Source organism: Pongo pygmaeus, chromosome 23 (assembly GCF_028885625.2).
Source record: "Pongo pygmaeus isolate AG05252 chromosome 23, NHGRI_mPonPyg2-v2.0_pri, whole genome shotgun sequence".
NCBI lineage: Eukaryota > Metazoa > Chordata > Mammalia > Primates > Hominidae > Pongo > Pongo pygmaeus.
This window is the reverse complement of record NC_085931.1, coordinates 40,660,338-40,677,073: the sequence shown is the minus strand read 5'-3', so window position 1 is coordinate 40,677,073 and position 16,736 is coordinate 40,660,338. Positions and strand designations below refer to the sequence as shown.

The following is a 16,736-nucleotide window of genomic DNA, read 5'->3' as shown; positions in this document are numbered from 1 at the left end:
AATGTTCTCCTCTGGCACTCCCAGCCGGGAGGCACGGTTTCCAGCCAGGCTGCAAGGTCTCTAACAGCCATCAGCTCTAACCAGGAGCCAGGCATCAGCCTCCTAGCTAGGCTCTCTGCTTTTATTCCCACCCACTTCCAATCTAATTCCCCCACTGTTCCCAGAGTGAGGATTTTATACGACAGAGCTTGTTGCTCCCTTGTTTAAGAAATTTTCAGTAGTAGCTACTCATTCTAATTTTGGTAAAATCCAGATTCTTTTTTTTTTTTGGGGGGGTGGATGGAGTCTCACTCTATCGCCCAGGCTGGAGTGCAGTGGCAAGATCTCAGCTCACTACAACCTCTGCCTCCTAGGTTCAAACGATTCTCCTGCCTCACCCTGCCAAGTAGCTGGGATTATAGGTGCACGCCACCACACCCCGCTAATTTTTGTATTTTTAGTAGAGACAGGGGTTTCACTATGTGGGCCAGGCTGGTCTTGAACTCCTGACCTCAAGCGATCCACCCACCTCGGCCTCCCAAAGTGCTGGGATTACAGGCATGAACCACTGTGCCCAGCTGAGACTCTTTACTGTGACTTACCAGGTCCTGAATAATCTGGTCTCGTGTATTCTCCACCTTCAACCTCACCTACCTGGCCTCTTAGCTCCTCTAACACAGCAAGTGCTTTCCCCATAGGGGCCCTAAAACCTGCTACTTCCCCTACTTTGCCTCTAACGCCCAACATAAGTGGCTCATCTTTATCACCTATCGGTCTCAGCTCTTCTGAGGCTTCCCTAGACCAGCTGTCACTCCTGGTTAATCCCTCCCTCTCCTTGCACTGCTTCCCAGAGCCCTTGGCTCAGTCTGTAATAATACAGGATGGCTTTTAGTGTCTTCCTCATAGGAATTTAAGCCCCACATGCTGTATTACCACCATATGTCCTGCTAGCACAGTGCCTCACAGTGGCCAGCCAAACACTTGCTAAATGAATGACCAGACGTTTCTCCAACTCCTCCTCTTCACATTCCTACTGCTCCAGCCTTCCAGCAGAATCGTCTGGTTTTCGAGTCCTTAGCATCCATGTCTCTCTGCCAACAGTTTCTTCCATGTGCCAGTATCTGTGACTGTGCTAACTGCATTACAGCTCTTTTTTTTTTTTTTTTTTTTTTTTTTGAGATGGAGTCTCGCTCTGTCGCCCAGGCTGGAGTGCAGTGGCGCGATCTCTGCTCATTGCAACCTCTGCCTCCTGGGTTCATGCCATTCTCCTGCCTCAGCCTCCTGAGTAGCTGAGACTACAGGCGCCCGCTACCATGCCCGGCTAATTTTTTTTGTATTTTTAATAAAAATGGGGTTTCACCGTGTTAGCCAGGATGGTCTCGATCTCCTGACCTCGTGATCCGCCCACCTCGGCCTCACAAAGTGCTGGGATTACAGGCGTGAGCCACCGCGCCTGGCCTACAGCTCCTCTATTTTTGAAAATTTAATTTAAAAACATTTTTGGCTGGGCATGGTGGCTCACGCCTGTAATCCCAACACTTTGGGAGGCCAAGGCAGGAGGATGTCTTGAGTCCAGGAGTTCGAGACCAGCCTGGGCAACATGGCAAAACCCTACCTCTACAAAAAATACAAAAAAACTAGTGGGGAGTGGTGGCGCACACCTGTAGTCCCAGCTACCTGGGAGGCTGAGGTGGGAGGATTGTTTGCACCCAGGTCGAAGCTGCAGTGAGCTGAGATCACGCCATAGCATTCCATTCTGGGTGACAGAGCAAGACAGTCTTGTTGTCTCCCAGGCTGGAGTGTAGTGGCGCAATCTCAGCTCACTGTAACCTCCACCTCCCGAGTTCAAGCAATTCTCCTGCCTCAGCCTCCCGAGTAGCTGGGCTTACAAGCATATGCCACCACACTCAGCTAATTTTTGTATTTTTAGTAGAGACAGGGTTTCACAATGTTGTCCAGGCTGGTCTCGAGCTCCTGACCTTAAGTGATCCGCCTGCCTTGGCCTCCCAAAGTGCTGGGATTACGGGTGTAAGACACCATGCCCGGCCAAAAATTTTTTTTAGAGACAGGGTCTCACTCTCCCCCAGGCAGGAGTGCAGTGGCACAATCATAACTCACTGTAACCTTAACTTCTGGGCTCAAGTAATCCTCCCACCTCAGCCCCCCAAGTAGCTGGGATTACAGGCTGGTGCCACCATGCTCAGCTAATTTTAAATTTTTTTGTAGAGGGGGGGTATCTCACTATGCTGGTCTCAAACTGTTGGCCTCATGCAATCCTCCCACCTCAGCCTGTTAAAGTGCTGGGATTACAGGCCTGCAACTCCTTTAATACTCCCATAAATCCCACACAGTATGTTCTACTACCCCATTTTACAGATAAGGAACCCGGAGTTCAGCAAGTTCAAGTGCCTTGCCCTTGTGTATTAGTCCATTCTCACGCTGCTGATAAAGACATACCCGAGACTGGGTAATTTATAAAAAGAGGTTTAATGCACTCGCATTTCCACGTGGCTGGGGAGGCCTCACAATCATGGTGGAAGGCGAAAGGCCCGTCTTACATGGTGGTAGGCAAGAGACAATCAGAGCCAAGCGAAAGGGGAAACCCCTTATAAAATCATCAGATCGCGTGAGACTTATTTACTATCACGAGAACAGTGTGGGGGAAACCGTTCCCATGATTCAATTATCTCCCACCGAGTCCCTCCCACAACACATGGCAACTATGGGAGCTACAATTCAAAATGAGATTTGGGTGGGGACACAGCCAAACCATATCACCTTGGTTCCCATAGCTAGAATCAGTGGAGTCAGGATTCAAACCCACCAATTAAGCACCTTTATGAACTGAACTCATCAGAGTGGAACTGTGGCAGGAGGCTGTGACCCAGAGAGGTATGGCAGCTTACCAAAAGATACTCAGTAAGAGGCAGAATACACCAAGCTTGTCCAACTCGTGGCCCGCAGGCTGCGTGCAGCCCAGGATGGCTTTGAATGAGGCCCAAACACAAATTCTTCAACTCTCTTAAAACGTTATGAGATTTTTGCACAAACCATTTTGTTTTTTGTTTTAGCTCATCAGCTATCGTTACTGTATTTTATTTTTATGTACTGTATTTTATGTATTTATGTATTTTACTGTATTTTATGCCCAAGACAATTCTTCCAACATGGCCCAGGGAAGCCAAAAGATTGGATACCCCTGAACTAGCCCTAGGGTGGGCAGTGGCTAAGACCCCCAGGCCGGGGTCTTTCCCCCAGCTGAGGCCATAGTGCTTCCCCATGGCCAAGACAGTGAGTTATTTAAGAATGGAATTACTGGCTTAGAAGCCAAACTTGACTGTAATATCCCCAACTCTGGCTCCTGTTTTGAAAACCAGAATTCTTTGGAAGTTAATGGAAAACTCAAAATAGCAGACTCTGCCCTTGGGGTGTTCGCAGAGGGCTTTGAAGTGCTCTCAAATTACTGACAAGTGAAGATCAGGTAGAGTTAACAAAGCAACCAATGCAGAAGCAGGTCTCAAGGGCAATTCACATTTATTTCCTGAGCATGCTGACTAAACATACTTCAAACACAGCAGAAGGTAAAGAGTCTGTTTTGTAAGTGAAGCCGTTTCTTGCCAACAGCGAACGGTGGTCCATGAAGAGTAACTTGAGCATCATCTTCAAGCTGAGGCTCCAGCTCTGGGCAAACAGCTGCTGGGTGGACCTGGTCCTTCTGGCCTGGATGGGGGCCTCCAAGGAACTACTTGTTCTCATACTTGTGCTTGATGTGTTTCCACAGCTTCTGCATTTTAAAGACAAGAGCCACAAACTTTGACCTTTGCCTCTCACATTTTACAACTACTCCCACTGCCCTGGTCTCTAAAATGAGCTTGGGGGAAAACACATGCCATGTCCTGATTAAAAAGATACATTTGTGGTGGGCAAACTCAAAGCAATTCTATGCTTGATGCACTTTTTTTCTGAGATGGAGACTTGCTCTGTCGCCCAGGCTGGAGTGCAGTGGCACAATCTCGGCTCACTGCAAACTCAGCTTCCTGGGTTCAAGTGATTCTCCTGCCTCAGCTTCACAAGCAGCTGGGAATACAGGTGTGTGCTACCCAGCTAATTTTTGTATTTTTAGTAGACACCGGGTTTCACCATGTTGGCCAAGCTGGTCTCGAACTCCTGACCTCAAGTGATCTGCCTGCCTTGGCCTCCCAAAGTGCCGGGATGACAGGTGTGAGCCACCGCGCCAAGCCTTCATGCATAATTCTTGGCATTTATAAAATACTATGAAGCTTTCAATCACCAGGTGAAGTAAGTGGAAAGGGGTGATCTTAGTTTTATAGGAAATTCAGTTTGAGATTGAGGAAAGTGCCCCAAAACACACAATTATTAAGGAAAACAGCCTGGAAGATGTCTCAGTTCTTCAACTCCCAGGTATTACTGAAGAAATTATAAGTGCATAGTTCCAAAATATTTCGCCATGAGCCATTTAAGACATTTCCTGGGACCTAAATTGGCTGAAATTCTCATTCCCAAAAGCACAAGAGGTTGAGCACAGTGGCTCACACCTGTCAATCCCAGCACTTTAGGAGGCTAAGGCAGGAGGACTGCCTGAGCTCAGGAATTCGAGACAGCCTGGGCAACATGGTGAAACTCCATCTCTACAAAAAATACAAAAATTAGCTGGGCGTGGTGGCACATGCCTGTGGTCCCAGCTACTCAGGAAGCTGAGGTGAGATGATCACTTGAACCCAGGAGGTCAAGGCTGCAGTGAGCTGTGATCATGCCACTGCACTCCAACCTGGGCGACAGAGTGAGACCCTGTCTCAAAAAGAAAAAAAAAAAGCACAGGGAAAATGGGTGAGTTATAACAACATACTTGGATGTCTCTCCAGATCAGTGGGAGTGGTTAACAGAACCACTTGCAAGAGATGGGACAATGGCAAATCTTTCATATGGGGCAGGAAGTTGCACTGGTCACAGGCAGCATAGCACTAGTGGATAGTGCCTTCCCGGGCTGCAGAGTCAGACAGTCTCAAATTAAAAATACAAGTGAGTGGTGGAACAGGGCTATATGTATAAGGCCTACTCCAGCACAGCCATAATTTAGCGATATAAAGCATGCACTGCACCTAGCACAGTGCATAATACATAAAAGTCAAAAATGTGTGGCGATTCCTACCTCATGCTTCCACTTTCTCCTGAGGAATGTAAACAATGATTATTTTTCAGTGGTACCACCTACTAGGCATGTGGCACCCTGCCTGAATCTCATGTAATCCTCACAATCGTGCTCAGGTTACTATTAATATCTCCATCTCACAGTTAAAACGGAGTTCAGAGAAGAAACTTGCTCAACTTAATGCCACAGTTAAGTGACAAGGACCAGTGTTCCTATCCAAGGCTTTCTGATTTCATAGCCCCCACTCTCAACCATTAATACCAACTGCCTACGTGGGAAGCCTTGGGGACCAGAAGCGCCGTCTGAAACTTCGGTCACGGCGTCTAAGGTGTCTAACGTCCTTTTCACGACCGTCGCCTGCTCAAATCTGCCCTTGAAACCCTGAGAGACGGGGGTCCCGTTTCTGGCCCTGACTTGCCCCTGGCTTCCTGTGCACCTAGTAAGTCCTTTGCTCTCACTAGCCTTTAGTTTTTGCTTCTGATAATGGACAAGTGGGTATGTAGGGTGGCACACAGCAATACTTACAACCCCTGTAAAGTGACATATATTAACCTCGCTTAACGTTTTAGAATTCACATCAAGCCAAGGGGACAGACGGCGGACTCGAGACAGAAGACGCCGACGGTTTACCCCTTACCCCCTTCCTGGTAAAAGTCTACTGAGTCCCATCCCACCTCTACTCCACTGTCACCCCTCAAGCGGGTCCAAGGTCAGGGATGGCACACGCCCTCACCCCCTCGTTGATGTGATCGTAGATAGCGTCCCCGCCTTGATCGAAGGCGCGCTCGAAGAACACGACGCCCACAATGATGGTGAGGGCGAAGGTGGAGGTCCTGCGGAACAGCAGTGAATACAATTTCGAAGTCAACGTCGCGGCCGCCATGTTTCTTCACAGTCCAACTCGCGCCACCGCGCCTGCGCCGGGGCCGACCTCGTTCTCCAAAGGCTGTAGACGCGCAACACTTTATGGGATTTGTAGTTCCTCTGAATCTCAGCCTTCGTTGTTTTGACCACAGAGGTACTGCTATCCTGGGCATGAGAAAAAAAACTCATAAGATTCATATCAGGACAGCCCAAATAATCTGATAAGATTTATTACCCAATTTTTATTCTCCAGAATTCCTGGCTGTTAGAATATGTCAAACTACAACTCCCAGAAGCCCTCGCGCGCCATCACCTTCTCCCCCGCCCTCCGCCCAGTCCCGGCTTAGATTCCCAAAGCTCTCTGGGAAGGGCGAACTGATGGCCAAGGCGAGACTACGAATCCCAGCAAGCAGTGCGCTACGCGAGGACGCAGGAGGAGGAGCCCGGAGTCGCAGCCACCGGGGAGCCAGGTACCTTCCGCGAGACGTCGAGGGGCGAGTCCTAGTCTCTTTTCCCCGCACTGGAAGACTTGAGAGCTTCCTTCTCTGTCCCTGCGGCGGGACGCACCATTTCTTGGGATGGGGTGTGGATAGAGGGGCGAGGGGAGCTGGGTTCCCGAGATACTGGCTCATCTCTTCGCCTTGTCCCCTGCACCAGCCTCAAGTCTAGGCCAGGAGCTGGAGCCTGTGGCAAAAGTCTTGTACTGGAGGTTAAACCCTTCACCCTGGATTAAGGGCAGGGACGGATCTGCCCTGCTTCCTGTTCCTCTCACCCCTGGGCTTCGCACCCGGCAACCCTGGTCTGGAAGGCTGGAGACTTGGGACCTGCTTGGGATTGAAAAGAGCAAGGGCTTTGGAGTACCTGGGGCATTCAACAGATGTTTTCCCAGTGCTTGTTCTGGTCCCTGCTCTGGGGACCCAGCAGTGAACAAAGTCCCTGCTCTCACGGAGAGCTCAATCTAGAGTGGGCGGGTAGGGAGATGCAGTACAGCAAACAGATAATGCTTTGGTTGACTGGAGAGGCAGTGGTGGTGGCATTGCACCCTGGGTGGCTCCTCTGGGGGGTGACACTTGACTAGAGACCTGAATGAATAGTAGAGTTGAACAGGAAAACGTTGGTGCAAAGGCCTTGAGGCAGCTCCAGTCCTGGGATGTTTGAGGGAAAGAAGTAGAGTGGACTGTGAAGAGGTGGACTTCGGTCAGCTCATGTCTGGCCTTGGAGTCCAGCTTACGGAGTCTTGTTTTCTTTGGTTTTTGTTTTTAGAGATAGGGTCTCACTGTGTTGCCCAGGCTGGTCTCCAACTCCTGGGCTCAAGCGATCTTCCTGCCTCGGCCCCCCAAGGTGCTGGAATTACAGGTGTGAGCCACCGCGTCTGGCCAAGGAGTCTTGTTTTTTTCTAATTGCACTAGGAGGCCACTGAAGGGTTTTCAGCAGAAATGCGACAAGATTTAATTTGCACTTTAATGTCATCATCCTGGCTGGTCTATGGAGAGTGGACTGCGAGGGGGAAGTTATTGTAGTAGATCAGTTGAGGGAAGATGGGTGGTTATTTATTTGAGATGGAGTCTCACTCTGTCGTCCAGACTGAAGCGTAGTGGTGCTATCTCGGCTCACTGCAACCTCCGCCTCCCGGGTTCAAGTGATTCTCCTGCTTCAGCCTCCCGAGTGGCTGAGATTACAGGCGCCTGCCACCATGCCCGGCCAATTTTTTTTTTAGTAGAGACGGGGTTTCACCATGTTGGCCAGGCTAGTCTCAAACTCCTGACTTCAGGTGATCCTCCCATCTTGGCCTCCCAAAGTGCTGGGATTACAGGCGTGAGCCACCACGCCCGGCCTGATGGATGGTAATTTAGGTTAGGGTGTGGAGCAGGGCAGTGATCCGATTTGGGATGTAATTTGGGAGGTAGGGTAGACAGAGCAAGCTAGCAGATGTGTGTAGGGTGCACAGGAAAGAGGAATTGAGGAGGATATCTAAGTTTTTTTTTTTTTTTTTTTTTGAGACAGAGTCTCACTCTGTTGCCCAGGCTGGAGTGCAGTGGCACAATCTTGGCTCACTGCAACCTCTGCCACCCAGGTTCAAGCAATTCTCATGCCTCAGCCTACTGAGTAGCTGGGATTACAAGCGGATGCCAACACGCCCAGCTCATTTTTGTGTTTTTAGTAGAGACAGGGTTTCACCATGTTGGCCAGGCTGGTCTTGAACTCCTGGCCTCAAGTGATCCACCTGCCACGGTCTCCCAAAGTGCCGGGATTACAGGTGTGAGCCACTGCGTCCAGCTGACATCTAAGTTTTGACCTCAACAATTTAAAATCAACAGAATGATCTTAAGTTCTGTTTTGGCCATATCAGTTTGAGCTAGCCCACAGACATCAAGTGGAGGTGTCTAGAGGCAAACGAGGACATGGATCTGGATTTTAGAGGAGAGGATGAGCCTGAGAAGAGTCATCTGGATAGGGGTGGCATTCAAAACCAGGGACTGGGCTGGGCATGGTGGCTCACACCTATAATCCCAGTGTTTTGGGAGGCCAAGGCAGGAGGAACACTTTTGGCCAAGAGTTGAAGACCAGCCTGGGCCATATAGTGAGACCGTCTCCATGAAAAACAAACTAGGAGTCAGGTGCGGTGGCTCACACCTGTAATCCCTGCACTTTGGGAGGCCAAGGTGGGTGGATCACTTGAGGTCAGGAGTTCAAGACCAGCCTGGCCAACATGGTGAAACCCTGTCTCTACTAAAAATACAAAAAAATTAGCCAAGTGTGGTGGTACCCACTTGTAATCCCAGCAACTCGGGAGGCTGAGGCGGGAGAATCGCTTGAACCTGGTGAAGGCTGCCACGAGCCGAGATCGCACCACTGCACTCCAGCCTGGGTGATGGAGCTCAAATGAAAACAAAACAAACAAAAACTAGGGATTGGATTGCAGGCCTGGCTCTGCCTCTGACTCTGACATTGATCAGGCTTTAACTCTCTGGACCATCTTTTAATTCATCTGTAAAGAGCAACAGTAATACCAGGTTAGGGGATCAGAAGGTAAAATGTGAAATGCTTTACATCCATGAGTTATCCTTACTGTGGTTTTATAGTATTTACAAAGCATCCTGGGAGCCCCTCAGAGTGGGAAATTGTGAGGCTCCAGGGGAAGACTACTTAGGTCTTGCTAATAATTTCCAACCAATCTGGCTGATGGGAAGTTCAGAGGAGGGAGAAATGAGTAGGGAAGACCACAGGGAGTTAAAGGTGCGGCTTGTTTTATTTGGTTTTATTATGTTTTATTTTTGTAGAGACAGGGTCTCCCTCCATTGCCCAGGCTGGAGTACAGTGGCACATAATTCCTGGTTGTAATAATCATAGTTTCTTGCAGCCTGGAACTCCTGGGCTCAAGCAATTCACCTGCTTCAACCTCCCAAATAGGTGGGATTACAGGTGTGCACCACCATGCTGGGTTATTATTATTACTATTATTATTTTGAGAAAGGGTCTTACTCTGTTGCCCAGGCTGGAGTGTAGTGGCACGATCATAGTTCACTGCAGCCTCGAACTCCTGGGCTCAAGTGGTACTCCCACCTCAGCCTTCCAAGTAGCTGGGACTACAGGTGCATGCCACTGTGCCCCACTAATTTCGTTTTCTGATTTTCTTATAGATTTTTTGTAAAGACTAAAAAAATTTAGGGGTGTCACCATATTGGCCGAGCTGGTCTCAAATTGCTGAGCTCAATTGATCCACCCACCTTGGCCTTCCAAAGTGCTGGGATTACAGACATGAGCCATCTCCCCAGCCTAATTTTTATTTTTTATTATTATTATTATTTTGTTTGAGACGGAGTCTCGTTCTGTCGCCCAGGCTGGAGTGCAGTGGCACCATCTCGGCTCACTGCAACCTCCGCCTCCTGGGTTCAAGTAATCCTCCTGCCTCAGCCTACTGAGTAGCTGGGATTAAAGGCGCCTGCCACCACGCCCAGCTAATTTTTGTATTTTTAGTAAAGAAGGGGTTTCACCATGTTGGTCAGGCTGGTCTTGAACCTCTGACCTCGTGATCCACCCACCTCGGCCTCCCAAAATGCTGGGATTACAGGTGTGAGCCACCGCGCCTGGCCCTATTGATTGATTGATTGATTGATTGATTGATTGATTGAGGCAGAGTCTCGCTGTGTTGCCCAGGCTGGAGTGCAGTGGTGCAATCTCAGCTCACTGCAACCTCTGCCTCCTGGGTTCAAGTGATTCTGTTCTCTCAGCCTCCTGAGTAACTGGGATTACAGGCACCTGCCACCACGCCTGGCTAATTTTTGTATTTTTCGTACAGATGGGTTTTCACCATCTTGGCCAGGCTGGTCTGGAACTCCTGACCTCAGGTGATCTGTCTGTCTCGGCCTCCCACCCAGCCTAATTTAAAAAAAAATTTTTGTAGAGAGAGGGTCTTGCCACATTGCCCAGGCTGGTCTCTAACTCCTGGCCACAAGGGATGCTCTCACCTTGGCCTCTCAAAGTACTGGATTTTGGTTTTATATTTTATCTTTTAAATTCTCATTAGGAGGTAATCATTTAAAAAACTTAATTTCCCTTAAACTAGCAGTCCCCAACTTTTTTGGCATCAGAGACCAGTTTTGTGGAAGACAATTTTTCTATGGACGGGGTATAGGAGGGGGATGGTTTCAGGATGATTCAAGTGCATTATATTTATTGTGCACTTTATTTCTGTTATTATTACACTGTAATATATAATGAAATAATTATACAGCTCACCATAATGTAGAATCAGTGGGAGGCCTGAGCTTGTTGTCCTGCAACTAGACGGTCCCATCTAGGGGTGATGGGAGACAGTGACAGATCATCAGGCATTAGATTCTCATAAGGAGCGTGCAACCTAGATCCCTCGCATGTGCCATTCGCAATAGGATTCGTGCTCCTGTGAGAATCTAATGCTGCCGATGATCTGACAGGAGACGAAGCTCAGACAGTGATGTGAGCAATGGGGAGTGGCTGTAAATACAGATGAAGCTTCGCTCACTCACCTGCCACTCACCTCCTGCTGTGCAGCCCAGCTCCTAACAGGCCATGGACCCGTACCAGTCCAGGGCCTGAGGGTTGGGGTCCCCTGCTTTAAGCCACGTATTATTTCAACTTAGAAATTATTATTCAATACATAAATATCGGAAAATAAGAAAAATGACCTTAATTTTTTTATTAATATTTGAACTCAAGTTGAAGATTCTAAATTTCTCAAGACACTCATCCCTATTTATAGCTTAATTTCATTCCTGCCAACATTTTAAATCTATTTGTAAATTTAATATATTTGATTTTCTTTTTAAGTACTTTATATGAATAACATAACAAGCACAATTTTCCCCAGAGTAAACAGTTACTACAAAATCTAATCAATTAAACTTATAATGAATTTCAAGTTCTTGTAAATAATTATTTTTACAGACTTAGTAAAATTCTCTATGTCAGTGGCTCTTAGTATAGGGAGCTAAAAAGAACAAAAACAAAAAAACAGGCTGTATTTCTGACATGAAATAGGAATATATGGGGGGCCCCTTAGTAACCTTTACAGCACCCCAGGTAATTCTGTTATACAGTCCATATTTCCAATCGTTGCTAACCTCTCAATCTAAAATCACAACTCTAATATCAAGTACTGACATGTATGCTTATCTGTTAGACACTCAACATATCACATTTTTTTTCAATATTACAGATACTTTTTTTGTTTTAGGCATTAGATTCTCATAAGGAGCACATAACCTAGATCCCTCACATGCACAGTTCACAGTAGCATTGTTCTGAGACAGTATCTCACTCTCTCACCCAGGCTGGAGTGCAGTGGTGCAATCTTGGCTCACTGCAGCCTCCATCTCCCCGGGCTCAAGTGATCCTCCTACCTCAACCTCTTGAGCAGTAGCTGGGACCACAGGCCTGAGCCCGCACCACCATGTCTGGCTAATTTTTTAAAAATTATTTGTAGAGACAAGGTCTCCCTATGTTGCCCAGGCTGGTTTTGAACTCCTGGGCTCAAGTGATCCTCATGCCTCCCAAAGTGCTGGGATTACAGGTATGAGCCACCATGCCCGGTCTACAGCTACTTTTTTTTTTTTTTAAGATGGAGTTTCACTCTGTCGCCGGGCTGGAGTACAGTGGTGCGATCTCGGCTCACTGCAACCTCTGCCTCCCAGGTGCAAGCAATCCTCCTGCCTCAGCCTGCTGAGTAGCTGGGACTATGGGTGCACGCCACCACACCCAGCTAATTTTTATATTTTTAGTAGAGACAGGGTTTCACCACGTTGGCCAGGATGGTCTCGATCTCTTGACCTTGTGATCCGCCTGCCTCAGCCTCCCAAAGTGCTGGGATTACAGGCGTGAGCCACCGTGCCTGGCCAACAGCTACTTTTTAATTCCAAAATATACTGATTATTACTAAATTTAGGATAGGAACATTAGTACTGTGAATTCGATTTGCTCTTATGCTTCTATTTTTAATTCTAAACTTTCCAGGAGTGTGACAAGACACTTACCTAGTAAGAAAACAGCTTTATCCACTTTAACTACTTGTGCTTAGCAACAAGTTGGATTACCACTTCAGTGACCTGAGGTTATTCATAATTGGACTGATTTCTAGCTGGGACATGAGTCCAGGGGGCTGTGTCTACCCAGAGTAACTGTCCCCAGCAGAGGCTGCATTTGGAACTCAAGGGAAAGTTCATTCCTCCAGGCTTTTGCTTCTTAAGGGGTATTAGACTTGCTAGTTAAAATGCAGATTTCTAGGTCCCCCTCCAGATCTGCGAAATCAGGATTTCTGGGGACCTGACCCAGGAGACTGTTTTTTTGTTTTTGAGACGGAGTCTTGCTCTGTCACCCAGGCTGGAATACAGTGGCACGATCTGGGCTCACTGCAACCTTCACCTCCTGGGTTCAATCTCATGCCTCAGCCTCCCAAGCAACTGGGATTACAGGTGTGCACCACCACACCAAGCTAATTTTTTTTTTTTTTTTTTGAGACAGAGGGGTCTGTCTCTGTCACTCAGGCTGGAGTGCAGTGGTGCAATCTTGGCTTACTGCAACCTCCGCCTCTCAGGTTCAAGCGATTCTCCTGCCTCAGCCTCCTGAGTAGCTGGGATTACAGGCGCCTGCCACCATGCCCAGCTAATTTTTTTTTTTTTTTTGAGACAGAATCTCGCTCTGTTGCCCAGTCTGGAGTGCAGTGGTGCGATCTCGGCTCACTGCAACCTCCGCCTCCCGGGTTCAAGAAATTTTCCTGCCTCAGCCTTTTGAGTAGCGCGGACCACAGGCTCATGCCGCCATTCCCGGCTAATTTTTTGTATTTTAGTAGAGACAGGGTTTTACCATGTTGCCCAGGGTGGTCTCGAACTCCTGAGCTCAGGCAATCCACCTGCCTCGGCCTCCCAAAGTGCTGGGATTACAGGCGTGAGCCACCGTGCCCGGCCTAATTTTGTATTTTTAGTAGAGACAGGGTTTCACCTTGTTGGCCAGGCTGGTCTTCAACTTCTGACCTCAGGTAATCTGCCCGCCTTAGCCTCTGAAAGTGCTAGGATTACAGACATGAGCCACCGTGCCTGGCCCCCTTTTATTTTTTTGAGACAGTGTCTCACTCTGTTGCCCAAGCTGGAGTACAGTGGCATGATCAGAGCTCACTGTAACTTCAGACTCCTGGGCTCCAGTGATCCTCCCATCTTAGCATCTTGAGTAGCAAGGACTACAGACACATGACACCCCAACTGGCTAATTAAAAAAAAAAAATTTTTTTAGAGACGGGGGTCTCACTATGTTGCCCAGGCTGGTATTGAACTCCTGACCTCAACTGATCCTCCTTGGCCTGCCAAAGTGCTGGGGTTACAGGTGTGAGTCACTGCATTTAGCTGAGATTCATTTTTAATAAGTTTCTCTCTTGGAAGCCATGGAAAATTTTGAGCGAGGATGATTTAAGGAGAGTTGATCTGATGCTGCTGATGATACAGTGAATGGAGGGGGCTGTCCAGATGTGAGGAGTCCAGAGGTGAGGAGCTGAGTTCTGTCTTGGGCAGTGGTGACAGTGGAGATAGAGGATCAGATGATATTTGGTGCCCAGACTTGGGAGAGAAGAAGGGGGAGGCAGAGACAGTTCTGAGTCCAAGTATCTGGTTCAGGAGCTTCATTCAGACTATTTTTACCTTTCCTATTTGGAAACTCTGGCCTCCTGGGACCTGTAACTATCTGATGAGAAACTGTGTCTCCAGCCTGCAGTCCCTGGAGCCCAGATTCAGGCTCAGCCGACCTTCACCAGGCCTTGGGGTGTGCTAGGCCAAGTCTGGTTGGAATCAGGGTTTGCCTTGTCAGTCTTCATCCAGGGGCTGAGGGGAATGTCTGCTCTATTTCTTTCACTCACCACCCCTGGCTGGTTCATCCGAGTGAACCAGGTCTCTGGAACCCTCCATGGCAGCCTCCAGAGGGAGGAGGAATAGGATTTATCCCCGCCTTACAAATTTCCCTCTTGTTCTTTTTCTCTTTTTTAGAGGCTAGTGAAGCGAGGCAGTGGGAGTGCAGAAGGAACAAAGAAATCCGTATCTGGTGTGATCAGTTAGTCACCAACACTGCTGCACTTGGACTAGCCCCCCACTTTTTTTGAAGGGATTTTTTTTGTGTGCAAATTTTAAAACAATACATGCCAAATATAGAAACTTTAAAAAATAGACAGATATCAAATGAAAAAAATCTGGACATAATCCTATTAAGTTTTCTTTTCTTTTTTGAGACGAGGTCTTGCTCTGCCACCCAGGCTGGAGTGCAGTGGCATGATCTCGGCTCACTGCAACCTTCATCTCCTGGGCTCAAGCGATCCTCCCACCTCAGCCCCCCAGGTAGCTGGAACTATAGGCATGCATCACCACACCCAGCTAATTAAAAAAAAAAAAAAAAAAACTTTTTGTAGAGATAGGGTCTTACTATGTTGCTCAGGCTGGTCTCAAACTCCTGGACTTAAGCAATCCTCCTGTCTTGGCCTCCCAAAGTGCTGGGATTACAGGAATGAACCACTGTGTCCAACCTAAAGCAACAAACTTTTATTCTCTCATACCGTTTCTGAGGGTCAGGAATCTGGGCGCTGCTCAGCTGGGTGGTTCTGGCTGAGTATCTCAGGAGGTTGCAGTCAAGATACCAGGCAGGGTAGAGTCATCTGAAGGCTTAACTGTGGCCAGAGGGTTTGCTTCCAAATTTATTCACATGGCTGTTAGCAGGGGGGTCTCAGTTCCTCGCCACGTGGGCCACCTTCAGGGCTGCTCACAGTGTGGCAGCTGGCTTCCCCCAGACCAAGTGATCAGAGAAAGAAGACACTGAGATGGAAGCGGCAGTGTGTGTTTTTTTTTTTTTTTTTGGAGACAGAGTCTCACTCTGTTGCCCAGGCTGGAGTGCAGTGGCGATCTCGGCTCACTGCAACTTCCGTCTCCCAGGTTCAAGTAATTCTCCTGCCTCAGCCTCCCAAGAAGCTGGGACTATAGGCGCATGCCCCACACCCGGCTAATTTTTTGTGTTTTAGTAGAGACGAGGTTTCCCCATGTTGGTCAGGCTGGTCTCGAACTCCTGACCTCAAGTGATCCACCCGCCTTGGCCTGCCAAAGTGTTAGGATTACAGGTGTGAGCCACCGTGCCCTCCCTGCAGTGTCTTTTATAACCTGTTCTTGGAAATGGCATACCCTCACCTCTGCTCTGTTCTCTTGGTCACACAGACCAACCCTGACCCAGCTTGTGAGGGGACTACACAAGGTGTGAAAATCAGGAGGTGGGATTGCTGGGGGCTTGGAGGCTGGCTGCCACATGCACAAGCGTGTATGAAGCACCATTGGTGTGCCAGGCACTGTGCTAAGCAGCTAGCATGAGTGATTTAATTCTCATAGTAATCTTATGAAATAGAGTCATTACCCTCGTCTTCCAGATGAAGCTCAGAGGTAAGCAGTTTGCTGAGAGTTACACAACCTGAGAGTGGCAGGGATTGGATTCAGACCTGGGTTGGTGATTAGAGTAGTTGTGTTTAAGGGAAAACAGCTTCAAAGGATTGTTCTGTGTGACCTTGAGCATGCTCTCACCCTCTCTGTTCTGTCCATCATCTGCTACCTTAGGCTAGCATTTCTTTTTTTTTTTTTTTTTCTGTGAAGTCTTTTTTTTTTTTTTTGAGATTGGGGTCTCACCCTGTTGTCCAGGCTGGAGTGCACTGGCGTGATCATGGCTCACTGCAGCCTTGAACTCCTGGGCTCAAGTGGTTCTTCCACCTCAGCCTCCCAAGTAGCTGGGACAACAGGTGTGTGTTACCATACCTAGCCAATTTTTTAATTAAAAAATAATTTTTTTTTTTGAGATAGTCTCGCTCTGTCATCCAGGCTGGATTGTAGTGGTGCAATCTTGGCTCACTGCAACCTCCGCCTCCCAGGTTCAAGTGATTCTCCTGCCTCAGCCTCCCGACTAGCTGGGATTACAGGCATGCACCATCATGTCCAGCTAATTTTTGTATTTTTAGTAGAGATGGGGTTTCACCATGTTAGCCTCGAACTCTTGACCTCAGGTGATCCACCCACGTCAGCCTCCCAAAGTGCTGGGATTAAAGGTGTATGCCACCATGCCTGGTCAAATTTAAAAAAAATTTTTTGTGGAGATGGGGTCTAACTATGTTGCCCAGGCTGGTCTCAAACTCCTGGGCTCAAGTGATCCTCTCACCTTGGCCTCTCAAAGTGCTGGGATT

At 48.1% G+C, this 16,736-nt stretch overlaps 2 protein-coding genes across 2 annotated transcripts in view; one reads left to right on the top strand and one right to left on the bottom strand.

The window, feature by feature from the left end:
• Positions 1 to 3,496: 3,496 nt before the first annotated feature.
• On the bottom strand, positions 3,497 to 6,032 carry LOC129023494 (cytochrome b-c1 complex subunit 9). Its single transcript, XM_054470250.2, has 2 exons — positions 5,883 to 6,032; positions 3,497 to 3,763 (listed from the first exon to the last, which is right to left on the bottom strand). Exons 1-2 carry the CDS (start codon positions 6,030 to 6,032, stop codon positions 3,722 to 3,724), a joined length of 192 nt encoding a protein of 63 aa, XP_054326225.1. The 3' UTR covers positions 3,497 to 3,721.
• Positions 6,033 to 6,399: 367 nt separating this feature from the next.
• ZMAT5 (zinc finger matrin-type 5) overlaps positions 6,400 to 16,736 on the top strand; it is a 36,073-nt gene continuing 25,736 nt past the window's right edge. Inside the window, exon 1 of the mRNA XM_054470248.2 lies at positions 6,400 to 6,483. The gene's annotated coding sequence lies outside the window, so the exon portion shown is untranslated. The remainder of the gene's footprint in view (positions 6,484 to 16,736) is intronic.